Source organism: Cyprinus carpio, chromosome B3 (assembly GCF_018340385.1).
Source record: "Cyprinus carpio isolate SPL01 chromosome B3, ASM1834038v1, whole genome shotgun sequence".
In the NCBI taxonomy this organism is placed as follows: Eukaryota; Metazoa; Chordata; class Actinopteri; order Cypriniformes; family Cyprinidae; genus Cyprinus; species Cyprinus carpio.
The window spans coordinates 29,898,820-29,918,827 of record NC_056599.1 but is presented as its reverse complement, the minus strand read 5'-3'; the positions used below and the strand labels follow the sequence as shown (position 1 = coordinate 29,918,827).

At 37.2% G+C, this 20,008-nt stretch overlaps 3 protein-coding genes across 6 annotated transcripts in view; 2 read left to right on the top strand and 1 right to left on the bottom strand.

Annotated features, from left to right (window-relative positions):
• The window catches only part of LOC109060208 (parvalbumin, muscle-like), a 38,235-nt gene extending 34,125 nt beyond the window's left edge, over window positions 1–4,110 (top strand). For both annotated transcript variants that reach the window (XM_019077362.2, XM_019077361.2), the window contains exons 2-5: window positions 1,237–1,305; window positions 2,634–2,766; window positions 2,894–3,003; window positions 3,630–4,110. In XM_019077362.2, coding sequence (XP_018932907.1) covers window positions 1,245–1,305; window positions 2,634–2,766; window positions 2,894–3,003; window positions 3,630–3,655 — 330 coding nt within the window. In that variant the 5' untranslated portion in view covers window positions 1,237–1,244 and the 3' untranslated portion in view covers window positions 3,656–4,110. The remainder of the gene's footprint in view (window positions 1–1,236; window positions 1,306–2,633; window positions 2,767–2,893; window positions 3,004–3,629) is intronic.
• A 284-nt stretch (window positions 4,111–4,394) lies between these two features.
• Window positions 4,395–14,148, bottom strand: baiap2l2a (BAR/IMD domain containing adaptor protein 2 like 2a). Of its 2 annotated transcripts, none has more exons than XM_042720706.1 (14): window positions 13,994–14,148; window positions 13,317–13,392; window positions 11,210–11,296; window positions 10,563–10,624; window positions 10,357–10,428; window positions 10,048–10,128; window positions 9,609–9,740; window positions 9,187–9,288; window positions 8,845–8,896; window positions 8,554–8,746; window positions 7,807–7,872; window positions 7,548–7,725; window positions 5,930–5,970; window positions 4,395–5,813 (listed from the first exon to the last, which is right to left on the bottom strand). In XM_042720706.1, exons 1-14 carry the CDS (start codon window positions 14,045–14,047, stop codon window positions 5,741–5,743), a joined length of 1,269 nt encoding a protein of 422 aa, XP_042576640.1. In that variant the 5' UTR covers window positions 14,048–14,148; the 3' UTR covers window positions 4,395–5,740. The 2 variants fall into 2 exon arrangements, with proteins under 2 accessions (XP_042576640.1, XP_042576641.1); XM_042720707.1 differs by having other exon boundaries at window positions 7,548–7,722.
• A 596-nt stretch (window positions 14,149–14,744) lies between these two features.
• LOC109053813 (chromobox protein homolog 6-like) lies at window positions 14,745–19,371 on the top strand. Of its 2 annotated transcripts, none has more exons than XM_042720704.1 (5): window positions 14,745–14,903; window positions 16,129–16,172; window positions 16,257–16,322; window positions 16,653–16,719; window positions 17,738–19,371. In XM_042720704.1, exons 1-5 carry the CDS (start codon window positions 14,835–14,837, stop codon window positions 18,986–18,988), a joined length of 1,497 nt encoding a protein of 498 aa, XP_042576638.1. In that variant the 5' UTR covers window positions 14,745–14,834; the 3' UTR covers window positions 18,989–19,371. The 2 variants fall into 2 exon arrangements, with proteins under 2 accessions (XP_042576638.1, XP_042576639.1); XM_042720705.1 differs by having other exon boundaries at window positions 14,767–15,522.
• The last annotated feature ends 637 nt before the right edge of the window (window positions 19,372–20,008 follow it).

Genomic DNA, 20,008 nt, shown 5'->3' with positions numbered 1-20,008 from the left:
TCAGAGGGAAAGAACTGTAACGGTATGCTTTAATGTCCAACTGTTGTGTTTGAAGTGACTGTTCATTTTAGTAGTAATTTCAGCATAACTGTTATGACATATACGTCTGTTAGTGTTATCATTTACCTGGAAAAGAAAAGTGATCAATAAAGAAGCAGTTATTTAACGTCCCAGGTTGCACCAGAGAGATTGTCCTGGTAATATTTGGAGGGTGAGTGGCTTTGGATAAAAGCGTCATCATATGACACACGTAATCTAGATTTTCATCATTACTCTAGTCTTCAGTGTCATTTCAGAAATCATTTTAATATGCTAATTTGCTGCTAAAAAACAACTTTTCTTACTATCAGTGTTGAAAACAGTTGTGCTGCATGTTTGGCTTTGCCAGCTCAGCCGACTTCAACATTAAACCTTCACATCCGTTGAGCAGATCTCGCTGTAGCAAACGTCACTGAGGAAAGTCAGCAGTTGCGCTGTGTTCCAGTCAGCAGAGCTGAAGCTCATTTATTGTCCAGCTGACCCCCGCCTGATCCAGATCAATGAAACGAGGAGCCAGCTGAAAGGGAAAAATACAGTCTGTACTTTCACTGTGCACCTGCACATTACCAATACTGCCTGGTGTGGGGAAACGGACTCAGTGCAGGTGAAGGACTCAGTAGAAAAATCTGCTAAAAATCTGCTGAGGAAGTGTTAACTGAATGTGTGCTGATTAAAAAACATATTTCCAGCTAAAGTCATCTTTGATCTCGATCTCTGACTCTGTGCTCTCTGAGATTGTCTCTCAGCTGCTGGTCTGGACTGAAGCCAGACTCTGAGGCAAAGCGGATCTCTGGATGACCGTTTATACACCTGATAGTGGTAATGTCTCTGGCAGTTCACCTGAGGAAACACTGAAGGATTGTGGGCGCTGGAGCCTCTGTTTTGCAGGATGTGATGGCAGATATAGAAGCCTTCGAGATGTTTTCCCTCTGATCTGGAGTTGGACCTGAGCTGTGTGGTTTAAAAGAATCACATACACACACACATCAAGTGTTTGACGTTCTCTCACCCCTCGAAACTGGTCCATAATTTATGACTTCTTGAGGGCCTTTTATCAATTCCTTCTTTTCATGATCTTGCGCCGTACAGCTGCATAGTTTCATGCTGCATTGCTTTTTTTTTCTTTTCTTTTTTTACTATACAGTACACCGATGCTGATTTTTCTTTCTTTTTCTCTGCCTATGTCTCTTTTTGCAGTTGTAGAAATGGCGATGAACAGCATCCTCAACACTGATGACATTAAGAAAGCCCTGGATGCCTTTCAAGGTGATTATTTTTCCATGCCATCCTGAGTTTCATGCTTTCATTTCTTCTTCACATATTTACTTTTACTCTAAAATATGGTTAAAAAAAACTGAAAACAAATAGTATTAATCACAATTTTTATAAGTGTAAATGATTGTAAAACTGCCTCTTTTTTAGGGGCTGTTCACTTTTTTGATTCAGCTGTGATGTTTTCCCCCTTTTTCTGTGTGCTAGATCTCTTTGACCATTGCGATCACATTTCACATCTTTTGCAGTTTCAAGCATGACACGGAAATGAGCATTGCAGCTAAATTTTAAAAGTTCAACTCTTGAAAAGTGTCTTGTGAGCTTGCGGTTTTACATTCCATTGCCATGCATCTCCTGTTAAATTCATAATGCATTCTGTTTGAATGGCCCTTTATTCTGTCATTCTCTAGTGAGAAAGAGAAATCATAACTTCCATCATAATTACAGGGAAAAAAAGATTATTACATAATTACAGAAAGATCATGATTAATTAACATGGTTACTCGGACTTTGGAAACACTATAAAAAATACTTGACTTAAAAAAATGTGCAGTGGATTTCCTTGAACTTGTTAATTTAGAAACGATGCAGAAATACAAACAAAGTAAAATAATACATTTAAATACATTTGTTTAAATACCCTGTTGAAATCTGCTTAACATTTAGGGAGGGGCTTAAGAGCACCACTTTAACTGGATTTTTAATGCAAATGACAAACAAGAAAATGGCAATAATTGTTTTATCTTTATTATCTTGTTTTTATAATTATTAGAAGCCAAAATTGTGATTTAATATCCTGGTTCTTTTATTTTTATTATAATGAAAGTTGACAAGGACTGGGGCTATTAAGCTAGAAAAAGTAATTCACATAAAAGTAATTCACATGACTATATTTCAAACAATTTTACTGAAAATCTTCCACTCAACTATATCAAATCTGTCTAATGCCAGCATATATGATTAGAGAGCCAAAGCAGAGGGCAGGTTTTAAGGGATCCAAACCATAAATCTGTTTTTTTCCATCTGTTTTCAGTCTGTTTGTCTCACATAACTATTATGTGACTTCAGAACACTTGAAATATATATACAATTAGCACAAACTACTTGCTTTTTATGGTTCTATTTAAAGCTTGACAGTCCCAAACTCTATTTACTTCCATTATATCAAGAGAAAATTCACCTTTTGTGTTCAACAAAACAAAGCAAAACAGGTTTGGAATGACATGAGTGTGAGGAAAAGATGACAAAATTTGCATTTTCATGTAAACTCCTCCTAGTTTCAATGTCAGTGATTCTTTCTGTTTTTTGCAACCTTCTTGTAGCCGTCGACTCATTTGACCCCAAGAGGTTTTTTGAGATGGTTGGACTGAAGGCTAAGTCGGCTGAAGATGTGAAGAAGGCTTTCCACATCCTGGATGCAGACAGTAGTGGCTTTATAGAGGAGGAGGAACTTAAGTAAGACTGCATCACTTCTACACTACAAACAGATAACTTGTAACCCGTTAGATTTGTAATTGAAACTCTCAGAGTATAGGTAAGCACACAATACATTTGTTAGACTCGCTCTGTTTCCTCTGTGCAGGTTTGTTTTCAAGCATTTCGCTACAGACGGGAGAGACCTGAGTGATAAGGAGACCAAAGCATTCCTGCAGGCTGCGGACAAAGATGGAGATGGAAAGATTGGAGCAGAAGGTAAAATAAAGCAATATACCAGAACAGCAGGGGCGTCACACATCTATTCATTTATTTATTTTTTGAGGGGGCACCAGTGGGAGCCCTGACTTACTTGATAAGTGATAAGATAAGAAAACACTTTCTTTTGAAATATAAAAAACATACTAGTTCTTTATAGAAGTGTAAGCTGTGTTAGTCTAGTTTTAGATTAGCGACTAAATATACCTGGTTTCAAATCCCAACATGCTTCCTCAGTTTGAATGGGCAGGGCTCCAGACAAAAAAAGACTGTTTAAATCTTTAATTTCAAGTAATGATTCATGGTTGATTTATATGGAAGCCTGTTCCTGCTACAGAATGAAAAAAGATCATGATTCAAATCCCACTTCATTGAATGATTCACTGAGTGAGTGACTAGCGAGTCTAATTCAAACGGCTAACTCACAAACAAGTGTGAATCTTTTAGACTGACTCATTAAAAAGAACTGGTTCATAAGAGTCATTTCAATCAGACACGCACAAAATTTTCAGAACTGATTACATTTTAAATTATTGTGGAGTCCTTATGAATATGACACTTCTACTAACCCATAACATGCACTTTATCAAAAATGCTAATAATCACTCTATCTCTTCCTTTTTCAGAGTTTGCTGCTCTGGTTTGTGAATAAGTGACTCCGACTCTTGGCCTGTTCATACCTTATGACCCTTTGACCTCGACACCTCAGCCTAACCTCCCTGAAGCACACACACACACTCACTTACACACCCTCACTCGCTTGCACGGCCCTTTCTGAACACCTCCCTACACACAATCACACACGCTGACCGTCATGCTATTTATTTTCCTTTTTATAAAAAAGTGAGTGTTTCTGCTAGTGTATAGACCAAGCGACCTTTAACAGGGCAAAACTTCATGCTGGCAATATGTAGATATAATAGAAAAGAAAACACCGCATTGTTGATCATCCACTATTCTTCATCTGTCTTTATCTTCCTCCTTCGCTCCTCTCCTCCCCTCTAAACTCTCTCCATCCCACTGTTAACAAGCCGTTGTGAAACACACCAAAAGAAGAAAGAGGTCAAGTTGTGAAAGAAAAGAAAATAAAGAGAAAATACCTCAAGAGTTCTAGTGTTCTTTTTTTTTATTATTATAATTAGTTGGAAGGATGGTATGTTTGACAGGGTTTTAAAATTTTTGATTAAAGGATTAACTTTCTCTTTTTATTCATGGGTATGTATTTAAATGGAATTGGCTGCAGCCCACAGTAAACGGGAATTTGAAAGGCAGGAAGTAAAAAAAAGAAAAAGCTAAATTTATTCTTGGGGAAATGGTCATATACTGGAATTAAAATGGGATGTGAAAAAGTTAGCGGCATCACTGTTTTTTAGTCCTGAACAACACAGAGCCACTAAATCAACATTATTTTATTTATTAAACCTCTCAAGGTGTAAAGAATTAGTCCAAGATATCTACAAGAAAGACTGTACATTGTATCTTTTCCTGTAGCCACTGGTCAAATCATAACAGATGTAAATTACAGCTGTGATATAGGCACATATTTCTGTTTTTGATATTCAACATCAATTAAACAGGAAAAGATTCCCTCAAAAAAAAAAAAAAGAAAGAAATGCTGATAACATACAAGACATCCCTACAAATGGGTTTGAACTAATGGGCTTGACACTTCAGGAGAAGGTCACACCAATTACTGTCAAGGTTAAAATGAACATTCACTTTTTAGGCACTTAAGCAGACAGAACAGCCAATTTAGGGGCAGCTTATAATTGGACGCATCAGATGAATTAACTGAGCCGACAGACAAAGTTCAAGCACAGAGAAGGAGAGAGAGACTGATAGTCGCTTATCAGAGACACTGGGGTCCCAGAGGAACTGTAGTTAAACCAGCCCCAACAGCAACATTGTCATGAACAAACATGACAGTATACATTTATAAAGTGCATTCAGAGGACACGTGATGCTTTAAGAGGTGTTTTGCTAGCATAATGCAAATTATATACAATTAAGGTGGAAAAGACGCACTTATCTCAGCACTTAAAAGCTGACCTGGGCTGACCTGCATTTACATTTCCTGTTTAGTAAGAACAAGTCCAGCATATAAAACTTCAAGAGAACGGAAGTGATGTTTTAAATACACAGAAATGACAAAATATTTAGACATGTACGCCACATTTAAAAATGTCATTGCATTATGTGACAAAATATCAAACCAAGTGGACCTATTTTAAAGAAGTTTCACTTGACACTTTTCAAGCCAAACATTTCACAAAAATAAGATTTCATCAGATGTTAGTTCAACATGTTCATAGTTAATGTGATGAACTGCACCTGCATGAACTTGAGAAGAACTGACTTCACACATCTAATAAAGCACAGTGTTTGTTCGAATATGCCACTTCGTGAAATTCATATATTTTAAGTGTGACTTAAGTGCCGAAATATTTATGGGGCCATTTCATGTAAAGGAGTGTTATTAATTGTGTTTGCTGCCACAGACCCTCCAACAGCCTGAAGATAAAGGTAAATTATCTTAACTGCCTGCTTTAATGGACTTTTAAAGACTAGTGATTGATCATTCTTGAGTCGTTTTGTCCTAAATGTGATGCTTTGTACTGATTATGCTGGAAAATTAATGTTTTTGAAAATGGCTGAACAATGTACAGTAAAATGTGGAGCACTGATTAGCTATTGAAGAACTGTTAAGGAGCTGACGTGCCATTGGTTGAAATATTATTCATATGCGTGGAGCTGATCTGTCATTGGTTTTAGTGGGTTTAAGCTTCACAGTGGCAAATGGATTTGTGCCTCTGGAAACAGAGAGAAAAAATGAACATAGATCATAGATCTGCCATATAGATCGTAGAAAACAAAAAGCAACACAATTAAGGGGTTAATGGATATGAAACAATTTCTTTCTACCAACCTTGGAAAAAGTTGTGGTCGAGACTCATAGTCATCTTGTCTCTGTAAAAATAAAATAAGAGAAGTTATTTAGCACTGATGATTGTTTTAGAACAGTTTTCAACTACTTGCGTCACAACAAAACCAGACAAATGTGATGCTGAATCCAGAGAAGTGTACTGAAACTACCCCATACTCTTAAAAATAAAGGTTCTTTACTGGCATTGAAGAACATTTCAAATCCATGGAACCTTTCCATTGCTTAAAATGTTCTTTTTAGTGGAAAAGGTTCTTTAGATTATTAAAATGTTCTTCACAAAATGGTTCTTTTAAGAACTGTTCACTGAAAGGTTCTTTAAAGAACCCAAAATGGTTCTTCTATGGCATCATTGTAGCCCTGTTCTTGTCATAAAGTTTAAGTACCCGAGCAGATTTCTGGATATACGCTTTTAAAGAAATACTTCCTTAAATGACAAAATCACAAGACAAGTATATAGCCACAGCAAACCACAACAAATGCAAAAGGAAGTAATAGGCTCATATACTGTATAATTGTAGCCCTTTTGTGGTATATCAGAGGATCACATCAAACACACACACACTCACACACACAGACCGTCAGCAGAAAGAGCTGCCCCCTTGCAGCCACCAGAATGAAGGATGAGGTGTGGTGGAGAACAGCACTTCACCACAGTGCCCCTGCTGGCCACAGTAAGAACTGACACTTAAAATTCAACGCCAGCCTGTTCTCGTCTCATCTCCACATTTACATTAGCTTACAGTCAGGAATCTCTCCAGGGATTTAAAATATTCTGAGCATCAGCAGATCTTCAAAAATGAAACCACATCAGAATACAGACACAGTCCCTCAAAGGATTACTACATTACAGTTGCTGCATGTTAATTTTTACTTTGCGTGCAATATTATTAATGTGTTGTTTAATGGAAGAAACAGATTGTGCTCATTTTTCTTCAATTATAAAAGTCTCACATGAATCAAACTGGACCCTGTTTACTTTCTTAATACGTGTTCTTTCTCTAAATGTGAACATTACACAATGAATGTTCATTTTTAATTTTCATAATCTTGCATTAAAATGTAATAACTTTTCCTTTTTAGCTGAAATTGACAATTTAGTCATATAGTTCACTTTTCACAGTCTTGCTGAAGGATAAATGGTTTATTTAATTTTATCCATCAGCATTTGTAATAAAAATGTAATAATTTTATTATGAAAAATAATTGTTTAACTTAAAATAATTGAATATTCTGAATCTAAATTAATTTCTATTCAGAAAAAAGTTACATTACTGAACAAAAATGTGTTATTAACGGGATAATTTACACAAAAATGTAAATTCTGCTGTAAATGTAAATGTACAGCCCTGCATGAGTTTCTTTCTTGTGTTGAGCACAAACAAATATATTTTGAAAAATGTTGGTAACCAAACAGATGCTGGTAGCCATTGGCTTCCATGGTATGAAAAAAAATACTTTGGAGTCAATGGCTACCATCAACTACTTGGTTGCCCACATTCTTCAAAATAACTTCTTTTGTGTTCAGCAGAAGAAACAAACTCATACACAGTAGGTGACTTTTCCATGGAACACTGTTTATGTTGGTTTGAACAGGCCTCACTCTGTTTTCTGAAGGTGTGGGAGTGACTGGCCGGGAATTGCTGGATCTGGTTGACGGAGGTGGTGGTGGCGGAGGTGCAGGTGCAGGTGCAGGTGCAGGTGGAGCTGTTTGTTGCCTGCTGCTCACGGGTTGGTTGAGGAGGTTACTCATACTGCTGCTGCTTCTGAAAGAGCTGCTACTGAACAGAGAAAGAGGTCAAAGTTCATGAGACTGAAGCGCAGATGCGCAGGTGTTGGGAAAAGGTGCCGTATCGGCTTACCTGGAGAGAGGAGGTCCAGGTGGTTCATCCATGGGCCCTACATAAGCAGCAGGGAACCAGCCTTGCCTGCAATGCAGATCAAATGAAAAGGAAACTAAATCAGGTGGTCCATCTGAGCACTTTATTTGTTTCAGTGCATCACTGAAGAGAATACAGCAACTCTCCTTTTCATGAATGGACACTGGAGTTTGAAATAAGGACTTTATGATTACCAGCCATATGAAACTTTTAAAAGATGCCCTGCTGAGTGGATAAAACTGATCACTTATCATGTTGTAGCGTGGGCTGTAAAAACGGAAGTACTTTAAAATGATAATGCATGTGATGCATATTGTACTGATAGATATTACTAATATATGCCTGCTATGTTTTATTTACATTCATAGTGTGGCTAAAGATAAATGTTACTTTGTTCAGTCTTCATATTATATAAGATAAGATAAGATAACACAATATGCAATTGCATATGCAATTGCTGTCCTTTGGCAAATATGAGGGCAATTGTGTCTTAAGTAATACATGCAATGGTGATTGTTACCTGGACTCACCATCACTTGGTGAGATATTTTGCTAATAAAATAATTGTGCCATAAGAATAGCATGATAACTTTATTACAGTATGACATTTCAGCGAGAACGTTTGGAATTAAGCTTGAAAATGCTAATGTTGACAGAACATTATGAAATGAAAATGCTGTATTCATATGTATCTGGATCAATGTAGACTAAGTGTGAAAGTTCTCTCACCGTCCAGAGCTGTCAGAGCGGCCGAACAGCCAGCCGTTCCTCGGCTCTTTAACCAGGAGGGTGATGGTTTCTCCTCGGGAGAACGGCAGGAGGGTGGAGTTTGCAGAGGGAGGGTGGGGCACCAGTGCTCGCATCACTTTGCCTCCAGCCAATCCTGAGTTGGAGTTGGAACGACTGGGCTGAGGGGAGGGGCCTAAGATGAAGAGGAGAAAAATTTGCCATGTTAAACACAAAAAACAGTGCGCAATATTCACAGATGTCTTTTATCATTTCAAAATAAGCTCTCCACACCTCTAGAGGGAACCGTGCCCAGTGGTTGCTCTGCCCAGCGGTTTACATCAAGCTGAGAGAATTACACAGACAATTACACAACATTGAAATGTAAAAAAAACAATAAGTGAATTTTATTTAAAAATAATTTACTATTTTCAAAAAAAAAAAATAATATATATATATATATATATATATATATATATATATATATATATATATATATATATATATATATATATATATATATATATAATATGTTTTTTTTTTATTAATTAATGTAATATAATACATTGTAATATATATTAAAGTTAGATCCAATGCAAGATTTATCATTATATCTATAATATCATTATATCTCACAATGCTGTCCTCCACTCGTGAAGGAGTGCGTGGACGGGATTCTCTCGTGTGATTCACCAGATCTTTCCACCCCTCGGCTCTGTTTTGCAGGCCGCCCCCTGTCTGTGGGAGGAATAAAACATTTAAACACACATTGATCAAACTGAGCACTTACAAACAACTTTTAATTGCCAGAAAAAAAAGTCATATTCTAAAAAAAACATTTTATGTAGTATGAGGCTACCCAAATATTTTGTCTTGTCCAAAGATTTTTCCCCCTTTCAAAAAATCGAAATAATTAGGCAAACAATTGATATGGCAAACTTTTACGACAACACTAGACACAAATTCTCCTTAATAATATCTCCACATCACTTTGGTTACACCCCATTAAGCAGTTAGTTAATTATGGATAAAAACTATTAAAAAGTAATGATATTAACCTTGTTCATGAGATATGCAATGGACTGGGTGAAGCTGCTGTGTTTCTCTGCCAAGAATCGATATCTTCTTTCTTCCTCCTTTAACGCCTCTCTCTGACACTCTCTGAGAAAGTGCACATATTCGCTGCCGTCCTACGCAGATCCATCAACATTATTACCATAAACATCATTATCATGATATTTTTCATATTTTGCACCATCATGAATGACAATAATGCCTCTAATGCTTCAACACTCTAAAAAATAGCTGTTTAGTTGGAGACAAATGTTTTGTTTTTTTCATAAAATTTCTGTATTTCTGTAATTTTATTTTTATTTTTTATCTGCTTTCTGAATCTAAACATGACAAATGAGACAGTCTACAGTCCTCTGGATGCCACGAACACAGAAATGTTTAAATCTAGTGTGCCATTTAGCAAGGGTCACACACTGCTCTCACCTGTGGGACCCCTCGCCTCATCTGTCTCTCCAGTGCCGATGCCTGGTTTCTCACTTCCGTCTCATAGCGCCTCCTGCTGTTCTGGAGGAGAAAGTAAACCAACCACATCAACATCAACATCATTTTAGTTTCAATATTTAGATTCATTGTAATCACATAATGTTCCTTGTTCTGAGTTGGCTGAAGGATAAAGTATCTTTAATTAGGTAAATATTAATTATACTCCTAATTTTAGTTGTTTATGCATGTTTTCTGTTCTTAAAGTTTACATTTTCTGTTTGCATTTGCAAAATATACCAAACAACTCACCAATATGTATTCTTTATCTAGTCTGACATTGTCGTCCATCTCTCGAAGGACCTCGGAGTGGAACCAGCGGAACTGAATCAATCACACAGACTCGTTAAACATGGGATTGGTCGTACAGACGATCAAACATGCATTATGTCAACAATGTCATCATAGGAGCAGAAGATATCGAATGATTGGTCAATAGAGGAGGATCGGTAACGCACCACTCCCTCCAGCTCATTGGTGAGTCTCCTCTGACTGTCTGAGATCTGGATCAAAACATCACCTGCAAAGCAAACATAACTGCCTTTTCTTGAGTGTCCATGTGTTAAAGTATTAGCCTCCAAAGGTTGCACTGGCAAGCTGACGTTGTGTCACCATTTATTATTTAACATCACAGAGGAGGTGCAGTTATCTGATATTGACTACAAAACTCACACACACACACACACACACACACACGCTCTCATACAATCTCTCTGTGATCATAAAATATGATTCATAGCAATAAAAGCACCATTGAAATTTAATGAAATTTTTCCATTAAACCACAACAGGGTGATAGATGTCAGCTATAAATAAACACACACACACACACAACCGAGGAGGAACATAGTGAATTTACAAGAGCAAAGTACAATATGAGTGTGTGAAGGGCACTGTCTCCCTCCCAATTTATCACCCTCAATAAACACACATAACTCTCTTTCTTTCCCGCTCTGTCCCTGCGATGGAAAGTAGGCAACATATTTATCAGAAAAATATGAATATGAACTGTGTATCAAAAATCCCTGAGTTTGACAGAAACATGTCCTGCTATAATTTAAAAGTGTGAAAGGAAATTAAATGATAAGAGGAAATAAAAGCTTACCCATCAAACGCGATGACATGGTCTGCATGGCCTGTTCACCCATCTTAGACAGAGCACTGAAATAGGCTTCACTGGTGACGGCCAGGGCTATAGATATACACATAGATTTAATTCATTTACCACTGTATGATTTTGTAACAGTAACAGTAATAATATCTTAGCATCCTTAAAACAAGATCAATTAGCTTCATTTAGATATCAAAGACTAATTCACACAAAAAGTAAAGGTTAACCCTTCTTTGCCTTCTATCGTAGTGCTCAAATCTAACTTGTGTGATTTAAATATGAGACAGGAGACAGGACTGGTGTTGGATCACCTATATTTTTGAATTTTTCTCAGTGAAGTGCTTTGCTAGTGCTTGACATTATTTACATTACATTTGTGACCATGGACCACAAAACCAGTCACAAAGCTTTCCATTGATGTATGGTTTTTTGGGATAGGACAATATTTGGTATACAACTATTTTAAAATCTGGAATCTTAGGGTACAAAATAAATAAATAAATAAAAATATATAAAAAAAATACTGAGAAAAAAATTGCCAAATGAAGTTCTTAGCAGCAATGCTTATTACGAATCAAAAAGTTTTGATATATTTATGGTAGGAAATGTATAAAATATCTTCATGGAACATGATATTTATTTAATATCCTAAAGATTTGTGGCATAAAAGAAAAATCAATAATTTTGACCCATACAATGTTTTGTTGGTGATTGCTACAAATATGCCTGTGCTATGACTGGTTTTGGGGTCCAGGGTCACATTAATGGATTTGGTGGATGCTTTTATTTTCTTCACTCAGTTTAATTTTCATTGAGACAGACACAAAAATGTTTTATTATAAGCTTCTTTGAAAAACAATTATATTCTTATATTCTCTCATTTCCTTCATTATCCACTAAGCACACTCTTACAACATATTTACAATTTAACAAAATATGAAATATCGTATATGATATATTATTACCTATAACTATGACATATAATGATATAATGGTTTTGAAATGTATAAAATAAAATAAAAATAAATTAAGTAATAATATTAAATAGATATTAAGTATACTAATATTTTGATTCATTTGCAGTGTAAGTCTAATTTTATAAGTGATACTATTTAAACATCATGAAAACAAGATTAATTATTAAAACAAGTTAAAAGGTTACATTTTATTTAAATTCGTTAAGATATTAAAGGACTAGTTCACACAAAAATTCAAATTCTGCCATCGTTTACTCTTAACTTGCCACTGTACCAGTGACATTGGAGTCAATGACAATGAACCTGATACAACAAACCTGCATGATATATTTGAATATTCAAATGTATTTTAATTATATTTAGACAATGCTGTAATATTTGCAACTGTAAATGAGTTTGAGAGCTATGGTGAAGAAGATTTTAAAAAGCCTGTTTTGTCTTCACATAACTATCTGGTTTCTTTTGTGTTCTGCAGAAAAAAAAAAAAGCGATACAGGTCTGGAATGACATGTGGAAGTATATGATGACAAAATTGTAATTCTGTTCTTGAACCAACCATTTAAGACTTGTTAGACAGACCATTTATCATTTATATATTTGCAATTTGTCTTGTTTAATCTGCTTATTTGTTGTCTTGTTTTAATCACATTTTATATCCTGTTCCTAATGGCCACTTTTGTCTCTTTTTTCTTTGGGCTGAAGTGAAATGTTTAGTTTTGTTTGAAACACCATTTTTTTTTCTTTAAGGGCTGATATCAAGTCAAATATTCATTTTCCGATTACCAAAAACAATATATAAAAAAGGTTCTTTTATTGGTTCTTTAATCTGTTGAAAGATGACTATCAAACTAATAGAACACTGCTTGATAGTCATCTTTCAAAAGATTAAAGTCTTTCACAAGTACAGCGAGTTAGTGGGTTAGTGAAACTCAAGACTCATAAAATAGACAGTCATTAAACAATGATATTGAATCAGCCAATGACGCCGCAGCAATGCTAACTTATTATCATCAGTGACAGCCGGCAGGCCAAAGTTCAAAAACTTTGCTTTCCTTCTTCCTTCTTCCTTCTTTCAGCTTTTTCAGTCTTTCTATCTGCATTCATTCTTTCTCAAGTTGACTTGCCTTGGAAAGCCTGAATGTAGTTGTTTCCCAGTGTCACCAGTCTCTGCAGACCTGGGTTGAACTGCTCCATTATGCTCTAAGTGGATGGACAAACAGTGTAAGAATGAGAGTCCGATAACATCAAATGTCAACACATACTGTCACTCCACATCAATCTGTCACCTTGGTTGCTGTTTGTCACAACAAAACGGCCTATATCTAAAATCACTTTTGAAAAATACTGATTTATATATATTTATATATGTATATATATATATATATATATATATATATATATATATATATATATATATATATATATATATATATATATATATATAATTTTTCTCTATATAAACTGTACAATAACTTAGTAATATTTTACATTATAGCAATAAACTCTCTCTATAATTTTTTATAATTTTAATATTTTATAATTTATAGAATATTTTGTAAATAATAATGTGTATGTATATGTATGTATATGTGTGTGTGTATTTACACACACAATTATGCTTCATGCTGTAACAATGTAATAATTTATCTTTAATTATTACTTCTGAATTACATTTTTAAAAACATATAGGCAACAAATTTCTTATAAATGTAAATGAATGTCCATGTACTTTATTAATCTTGTTTTACTCAGTTAATATACGTACATGTGATTGTGTATCAGTGAGAGGCTTCAGGCTTACCGTATAAATGGCCAGAGTGGTGCGGTGCAGTTGATCACTGTTTTGTCCTGACATCTTGAGCTGACACCGTGATACAACAAACAAATAAACAACATCCACTGACTAAACAACAGACAAACAGACTGACAGATGACCCACTGCTGTCTCCCTTTTGTCCCCTTATATACACACATATATAGACAAATATATAAATCAGTGTTTGTGTGTGTGTGTGTGTGTGTGTGTGTGTGAGAGAGAGAGAGAGAGAGAGAGAGAGAGAGAGAGAGGGAAACAGTGAGCTATTGTCACCCGTGTGGCCTGTGAATTATTGAACAGTGCAGAGTAATAAAAGTGTGACTGAGGTTAGACACCTGCCGTAAACACTGCACACCTGTGATAGGAGACAGAACTGGTGTTGAATTGCCAATATTTTTGCATTTTTAAAGTGCAGTGATCAGAAACCTTTGCTAAAGCCTTTACCTTTACATGTACGCATTTGACTCTTTTTCATTCAGACCCAAACAAGTATTTTACATACACTTGTTTGGGCTTGGAAAATAATTATATTCTTTTACAACAACTCTCATTTATGTCATAACCCCTATGATTTTGAAATGTATAAAATATAATGATAATATAAAAAGATGTATAAAAATTAAGTAGGCTATACTGAGATATAGAGCATAGATAGATAGATAGATCTTCTTCCTCTTTTTCCCCAATGTCTATTATCTGTAGACCAGTGCATTCTTGCATGGGCCGCTGTGTTCGAGGCGCGCGCGCGCGTTTTTGGTTCACTCCTCCACGGCGCAGGATCTCTCCATCGCTTCCGCGGAAGAACGTCTCTGCTGTCCCACTAAAGATGGAGCTGTCTGCGGCAGGGGACCGAGTGTTTGCCGCTGAGGCCATCCTGAAGCGCCGCATCCGTAAGGTCAGTGTGTTTATTATTAACACTCGTGTTATTTCCTTTCACTGCGGCCTACATACGCACTAAACTTCAGCCCTGCGGACCCAGCGCAGTGCACTGAACTGCAACAGAGCACCATGCTTTCCTATGCAATCATAAAACCGCTTGTATTACGCGCAGTTGTGTATGCAATCATTTTTTAGGGCACTAATTTGACTTAGAGTTGCTCGTTTTCGAGCTCCGTGTATTGTGTAAGGTCGTTTAGGTTGGAGCAGCGCCAGCTGGAACTGGTGCTGTTAGCGCATTAGCTTTTTTGTGTCTGCCCGGAGTGCAAATTTTTGACAAAGGCCGGTTCGTCTGACACCCCATCGACACTGCAGGCGTGCAGCGCGACGCGACGCTTTCCAACTAGAACGCTAGCACTATCGCTTAAGTTGAGGAGCTCTTTACAGTGCGTTAAAATCAGTCAAACAGCGCATTTCGCGCGTGTGCAGGATGATAGTTTCGTAAATTTATAATGGAATGTTTACGTTCTATAGACTATCTGTGGCGTCGCGTCGCGTAGCAACCACTCGTTATTGCGTTCGACTCGCTGTTTGTTTTTGTTTTCAGTGCGACCGGCGATTTTTTTTCTTCAGGGACGGTACGGAACAAAACGTTGATCGTCAAATGACCAGCATCCCCTGATACTAAATACATGAAAGAACTTTTTGTATATTGTGTTACACTACGCATGCGCGTGGATTTGATTGAGTTCATTACTGAATGGATATGTTTTAATATTACATTTATGGGGTCAGGATCATGTATAGGCGTTTTTGTCAACATTTACTCTCTTCCAAGATTACATGACTTACTATAATTTTTCCATACAATGGAAAAGGAATCTTAAAAGTGTTCCCCTTGAGTATATCTTAAGTGCTCTAGAGTCTTGAATGAGTTTTGTCATGTTGACTAATTCACAACCCTATATAGGACAAGCGGTTTTAGAATGAATGGGTATGGATTACTTTTATGATATATTTACACTGTGTTTTTGAACTCTGAAGCATCATCTGTATAGAACACGCAGAGTAAAGATTCTTAAAGGATATCTATTCACGTGTTTCGTTAAAAAATAACAGCATGTGGTTTAATAACTGCAGGAAGGAGAGTAAATAATAACAGAGTGATCTTGATGAAATATTCTGTCAATAAAAGATATCGTCCAGAAATGTTGGGAACGGAATCTGATCTGTCTTTTCCATAGGGACGGATGGAGTACCTAGTGAAATGGAAAGGATGGGCAATAAAGTAAGTGAACAGAAATTTGATCCATTAGTTAAGTTTTGTATATCTAATGAGTCATGGATGTTAAGTGATCTGGATGTTTTGCAGGTACAGCACGTGGGAACCTGAGGAGAACATCCTAGATGAACGACTCGTTGCAGCATTTGAACAAAAGTGAGTTGTGTGCTGTTCATTTTTGCTCCTGATTAACATTGAAAGGAAATGGACTTATGCAAAATGTCAACTCATGCAATCGTGAGCGTTAAATTCGTTTGTGACAGTTGGCGCTTCTGTTTGAAGTGGTCTCCCTGATTCAGAGCTAGATCAACTCTTTCCTGCATACCCACAGGAAGCATTCACACAGACATCTGCAGCCACATCACATGAATACTCAGTCTGAAGTAAAACTTTGTAGTCATGCTTTTGCTAAAGAGGATGTTTGAAACTGGCACAAACAATGAAACTCCATCACAAACCCTTTTAACAACTCGTATTTTTACACAGAGAGCGGGAGCAGGAGATGTATGGACCTAAAAAGAGAGGCCCGAAACCTAAAACGTTACTTCTGAAGGTACGTCAGCAATACCATCTGACTGAAAAGAAATGTATTTTATGGTGTGCAAACTCATCTAGTTAATTGTTTGGAAATATGCTTTTAAAATATAAAAAAATATATCCCCAAATTTTAAATTCTGTCATCATTCCCATTCCGTCATTCCCAATCCATAAGACTTTTTTTTAACTTCTAAACACAAATTGAGGTATTTTTAATGAAACCTGCGCAGGATTCATTTTTCATTTTCTGCTAAAAATACGTTTATTCCAGCTCTCGCGCCTAAAATCCCAGATGCAGAGATCTACATATTTCAGTCCTGTTTCAGTGTGATTCTCTCTCCCTCAGGTGCCGTAGGCTTTTTTTACCCAGTTCACACACACACGTGATGCTTCTGACCTTGTTGCTGCAGGCAAAAGCAAGGCTCTTTCCATTGCTGTCATATACAACCCGAAATTTATTTCTGAAAATTATTTATTTCTCCCACTTCCCGCACACACCTCAGTATCAGAAATTCAAAACATGTTCTGCGCCACACTTGTATCAGGTCCCGTGGGAATGCAGACCTCTAGTCAATGCAAGCACAAGTTTGATGTTCATAAAGAGATTGCAAAGAGATTCATAGGAATCAAGCATTTTTATCCTAATCTTATGAAGTTTGCTTTGAACGGATTTAATTTAGGCTTTAATTTACATATAAACACTGATCAAAGAACATACACAGAGCACATCAAATATAGCAAACGGAAGCGTGAACATTCTTGCTCTACACGCATCCTCATCGGTTCTTGTGAGTATTCTTGCGTGACTCTCAAAACCAAACCTCATTGGTTCTTGCATGTCAAGTATGTATGTTTTTGGGTGAATGGACTTTAAATAGGAGGACAAAAATATCTTTATTTGTGTTTCAAATATAAACAAAAGTCTTATTTGTTTGGATCGACATGAGGGTGAGTGAATAATGACAGAATTAAATTTTTTTGGCAAACTATACCTTTAGTAAGTTAATAATTTTTGACTTTTCCCAATTATTTAGTCAAGAGCACAGGTTGCAGAGACTTCCTCAAGAGTCCCGGAGTTCAAGCACACTCGTCCTCAGCAGCATTCCAAGCTTCCTCCGCCCTCGGCTGCACCGTCCTACACCCCAACCGCCCCTTCCAACGCTAAACTGCAGTCGGGCACCGCTCAGCCCAAACTGAAGAAAGACATTCACCGCTGCCATCGCATGGCACGTCGGCCCTTGCCCCGCCCAGATCATACAGTCGGTCCCTCCAGTCCTTTTTCGTCCCGTCCAACAGTCAGTCCTTTCTCAGAAACGGTCCGCATTCTCAATCGTAAAGTCAAACCCAGGGAAGTAAAGAAAGGACGTGTCATTCTGAACCTCAAAGTGGTTGACAAGGCTGGGAACGGCACAGCTGCTAATAGTAGAAGGACACACGTACCCTCCTCCCAACAGTCGCATTTTGGGCGGCAGAAGATTCCGTCCCGGAACAGGGTGATTGGGAAAAACAGGCGGTTTGGAGAGGTGTCCTACAGAGGAATCCAGCCCACCATTAGAGGTTCTGGGTTTCCTGTTTTCGGGAAACTCTTCGATTCTCAGTCCCTGAGCAATGCCGAGAACCAGACTCAAAGTGGAGAGAGTCGTAATAGCACAACAAACAATCTCTCTTCCTCCCAAAGTTCAAAGGTGGACGTGTCCAAAAGTCAGACTCTTGATGAACTGCCTGCGTCAAACTCAAGCTCGGAAGTTTCAGATGGCGAGCCACCCTCTCCACAACAAACCCAATCCCAGCATTCCTCATTGCCGCCCAAGGCCTCCGCAACCAAGACCCAAGATCCTGCCCTTCACAAACTCAGCGCTCAACCTGTAGCATCCAAAAACAGCTCGGCTCCTTCTGCTCTTCCATCTTCTCCTATGTTTTCCTCATCGTCCTCTGCCTCGTCATCCTCAGAAGACAACGAACACATCCTGGACCTCTCCGTACCTCATGAAATGGACAGGCGATTGCGGCGACGCCATCCCTTCTCTGGCCGTCATCCGCTCAAAGTCCCAGAGGTGCCCGTGTCGGAGGAACCATCAGAGGAAGAGGAAGATTTGGACTGGCATCCTGACATGACCTCCAAATGTGCCAATGTGGTCGTGACGGACATCACAGCTAACCTCCTCACCGTAACGATCAAGGAGTTCTGTCATCCGCCGTCCGCTACCCCTCCTCCCTGCTACCCCAAAAATATATCAGCTCAACACAACACAAAACAGCCAAAGCACCAGCCCAACAAAACATGAGTGCAGACACCACAGATACGGCCTCCTCCAGCCTTCAGAAGGGATTTTAGGAGGTTTGTTAGTAATTTGTTTACAGTGTCTCATGGGAGTCTTTGTTAAGAGATGTGGCCAAGCTGTCCACTCTAGAACACTGTGCCATGACTTTCATAACCATGAAAGTATGTATCTGAATAAGGTTTTTTTTTTTTTTTGCTCACTGAGCACATGGACTTTTTAAAGGAAGAATTTGCTCACCATTGGCTTCTTTAAAGATGTGCCAAGCAGCTTCCTGTATGGTATTTATTCCATGTATAGTATATCATTACTGGTTGGTTGGTTTATATGTATACACTGCTGTTCAAAAGTTTGGTGTTGGTAAGATTTTACAAACATACAAACAGTAAATTTAAAAGCTAACATAACATAAAACATTATGTCAGTCTTCAATGTCACAGTATACTTAATAATATCATTCCAAAACTTAACATTAATCATCAAAAACTGCAATCGTCAGTGTCACACGAAAATCATCAGAAATCATCCCAATTTGGTGCTCAAGAAACATTTCTTGCAACGTTAAAAACAGTTGTTGCATAATATTTTTGTTTAAACTGATTTTTTTTTTTTTTTCAGGATTCTTTAAGTTAAAAATAATGTACATGTCTTTCATCAATTTAGTGCATTCTTGCTCAAAAGTACCAATTTCTTTAAAAAGAAAAATTATACTGATCCTAAGCTTTTGAACAGCAGTATAAAATATAAACCAAGTATTATCTGCATCATCATACTCAATCCCATACTGGATTCTATTTACTGTGGCATTTTCAGTTATTTCTGTGAGGGAATGTATTATGTACAGCATCAATAACATTGAAATGTGCCGTAAACCACAACTGGAGGAAATAACCTGCAGTAATAGTTGAATATTCAAAAGGAAAACAACTATATTTTCATTAGAACAGCAGAATGCAGTTTCTTTGCTTGTTAGAAATATTTATAGCCATAAAACTTTCTCAATTCACCCGTAAGTTAATTCTGGAC

Coding starts and splice junctions, on each gene's coding strand:
- LOC109053813 (XM_042720704.1), top strand. CDS start 14,835: ATGGAGCTGTCTGCGGCAGGGGACCGAGTGTTTGCCGCTGAGGCCATC. Junction 14,904..16,128: donor TGAAGCGCCGCATCCGTAAG/GTCAGTGTGTTT, acceptor TCTTTTCCATAG/GGACGGATGGAGTACCTAGT. Junction 16,173..16,256: donor TGGAAAGGATGGGCAATAAA/GTAAGTGAACAG, acceptor GATGTTTTGCAG/GTACAGCACGTGGGAACCTG.
- baiap2l2a (XM_042720706.1), bottom strand. CDS start 14,047: ATGTCAGGACAAAACAGTGATCAACTGCACCGCACCACTCTGGCCATT. Junction 7,726..7,806: donor CCTGGACCTCCTCTCTCCAG/GTAAGCCGATAC, acceptor TTCTCTGTTCAG/TAGCAGCTCTTTCAGAAGCA. Junction 5,971..7,547: donor CCACACCTTCAGAAAACAGA/GTGAGGCCTGTT, acceptor TTATTTTTACAG/AGACAAGATGACTATGAGTC.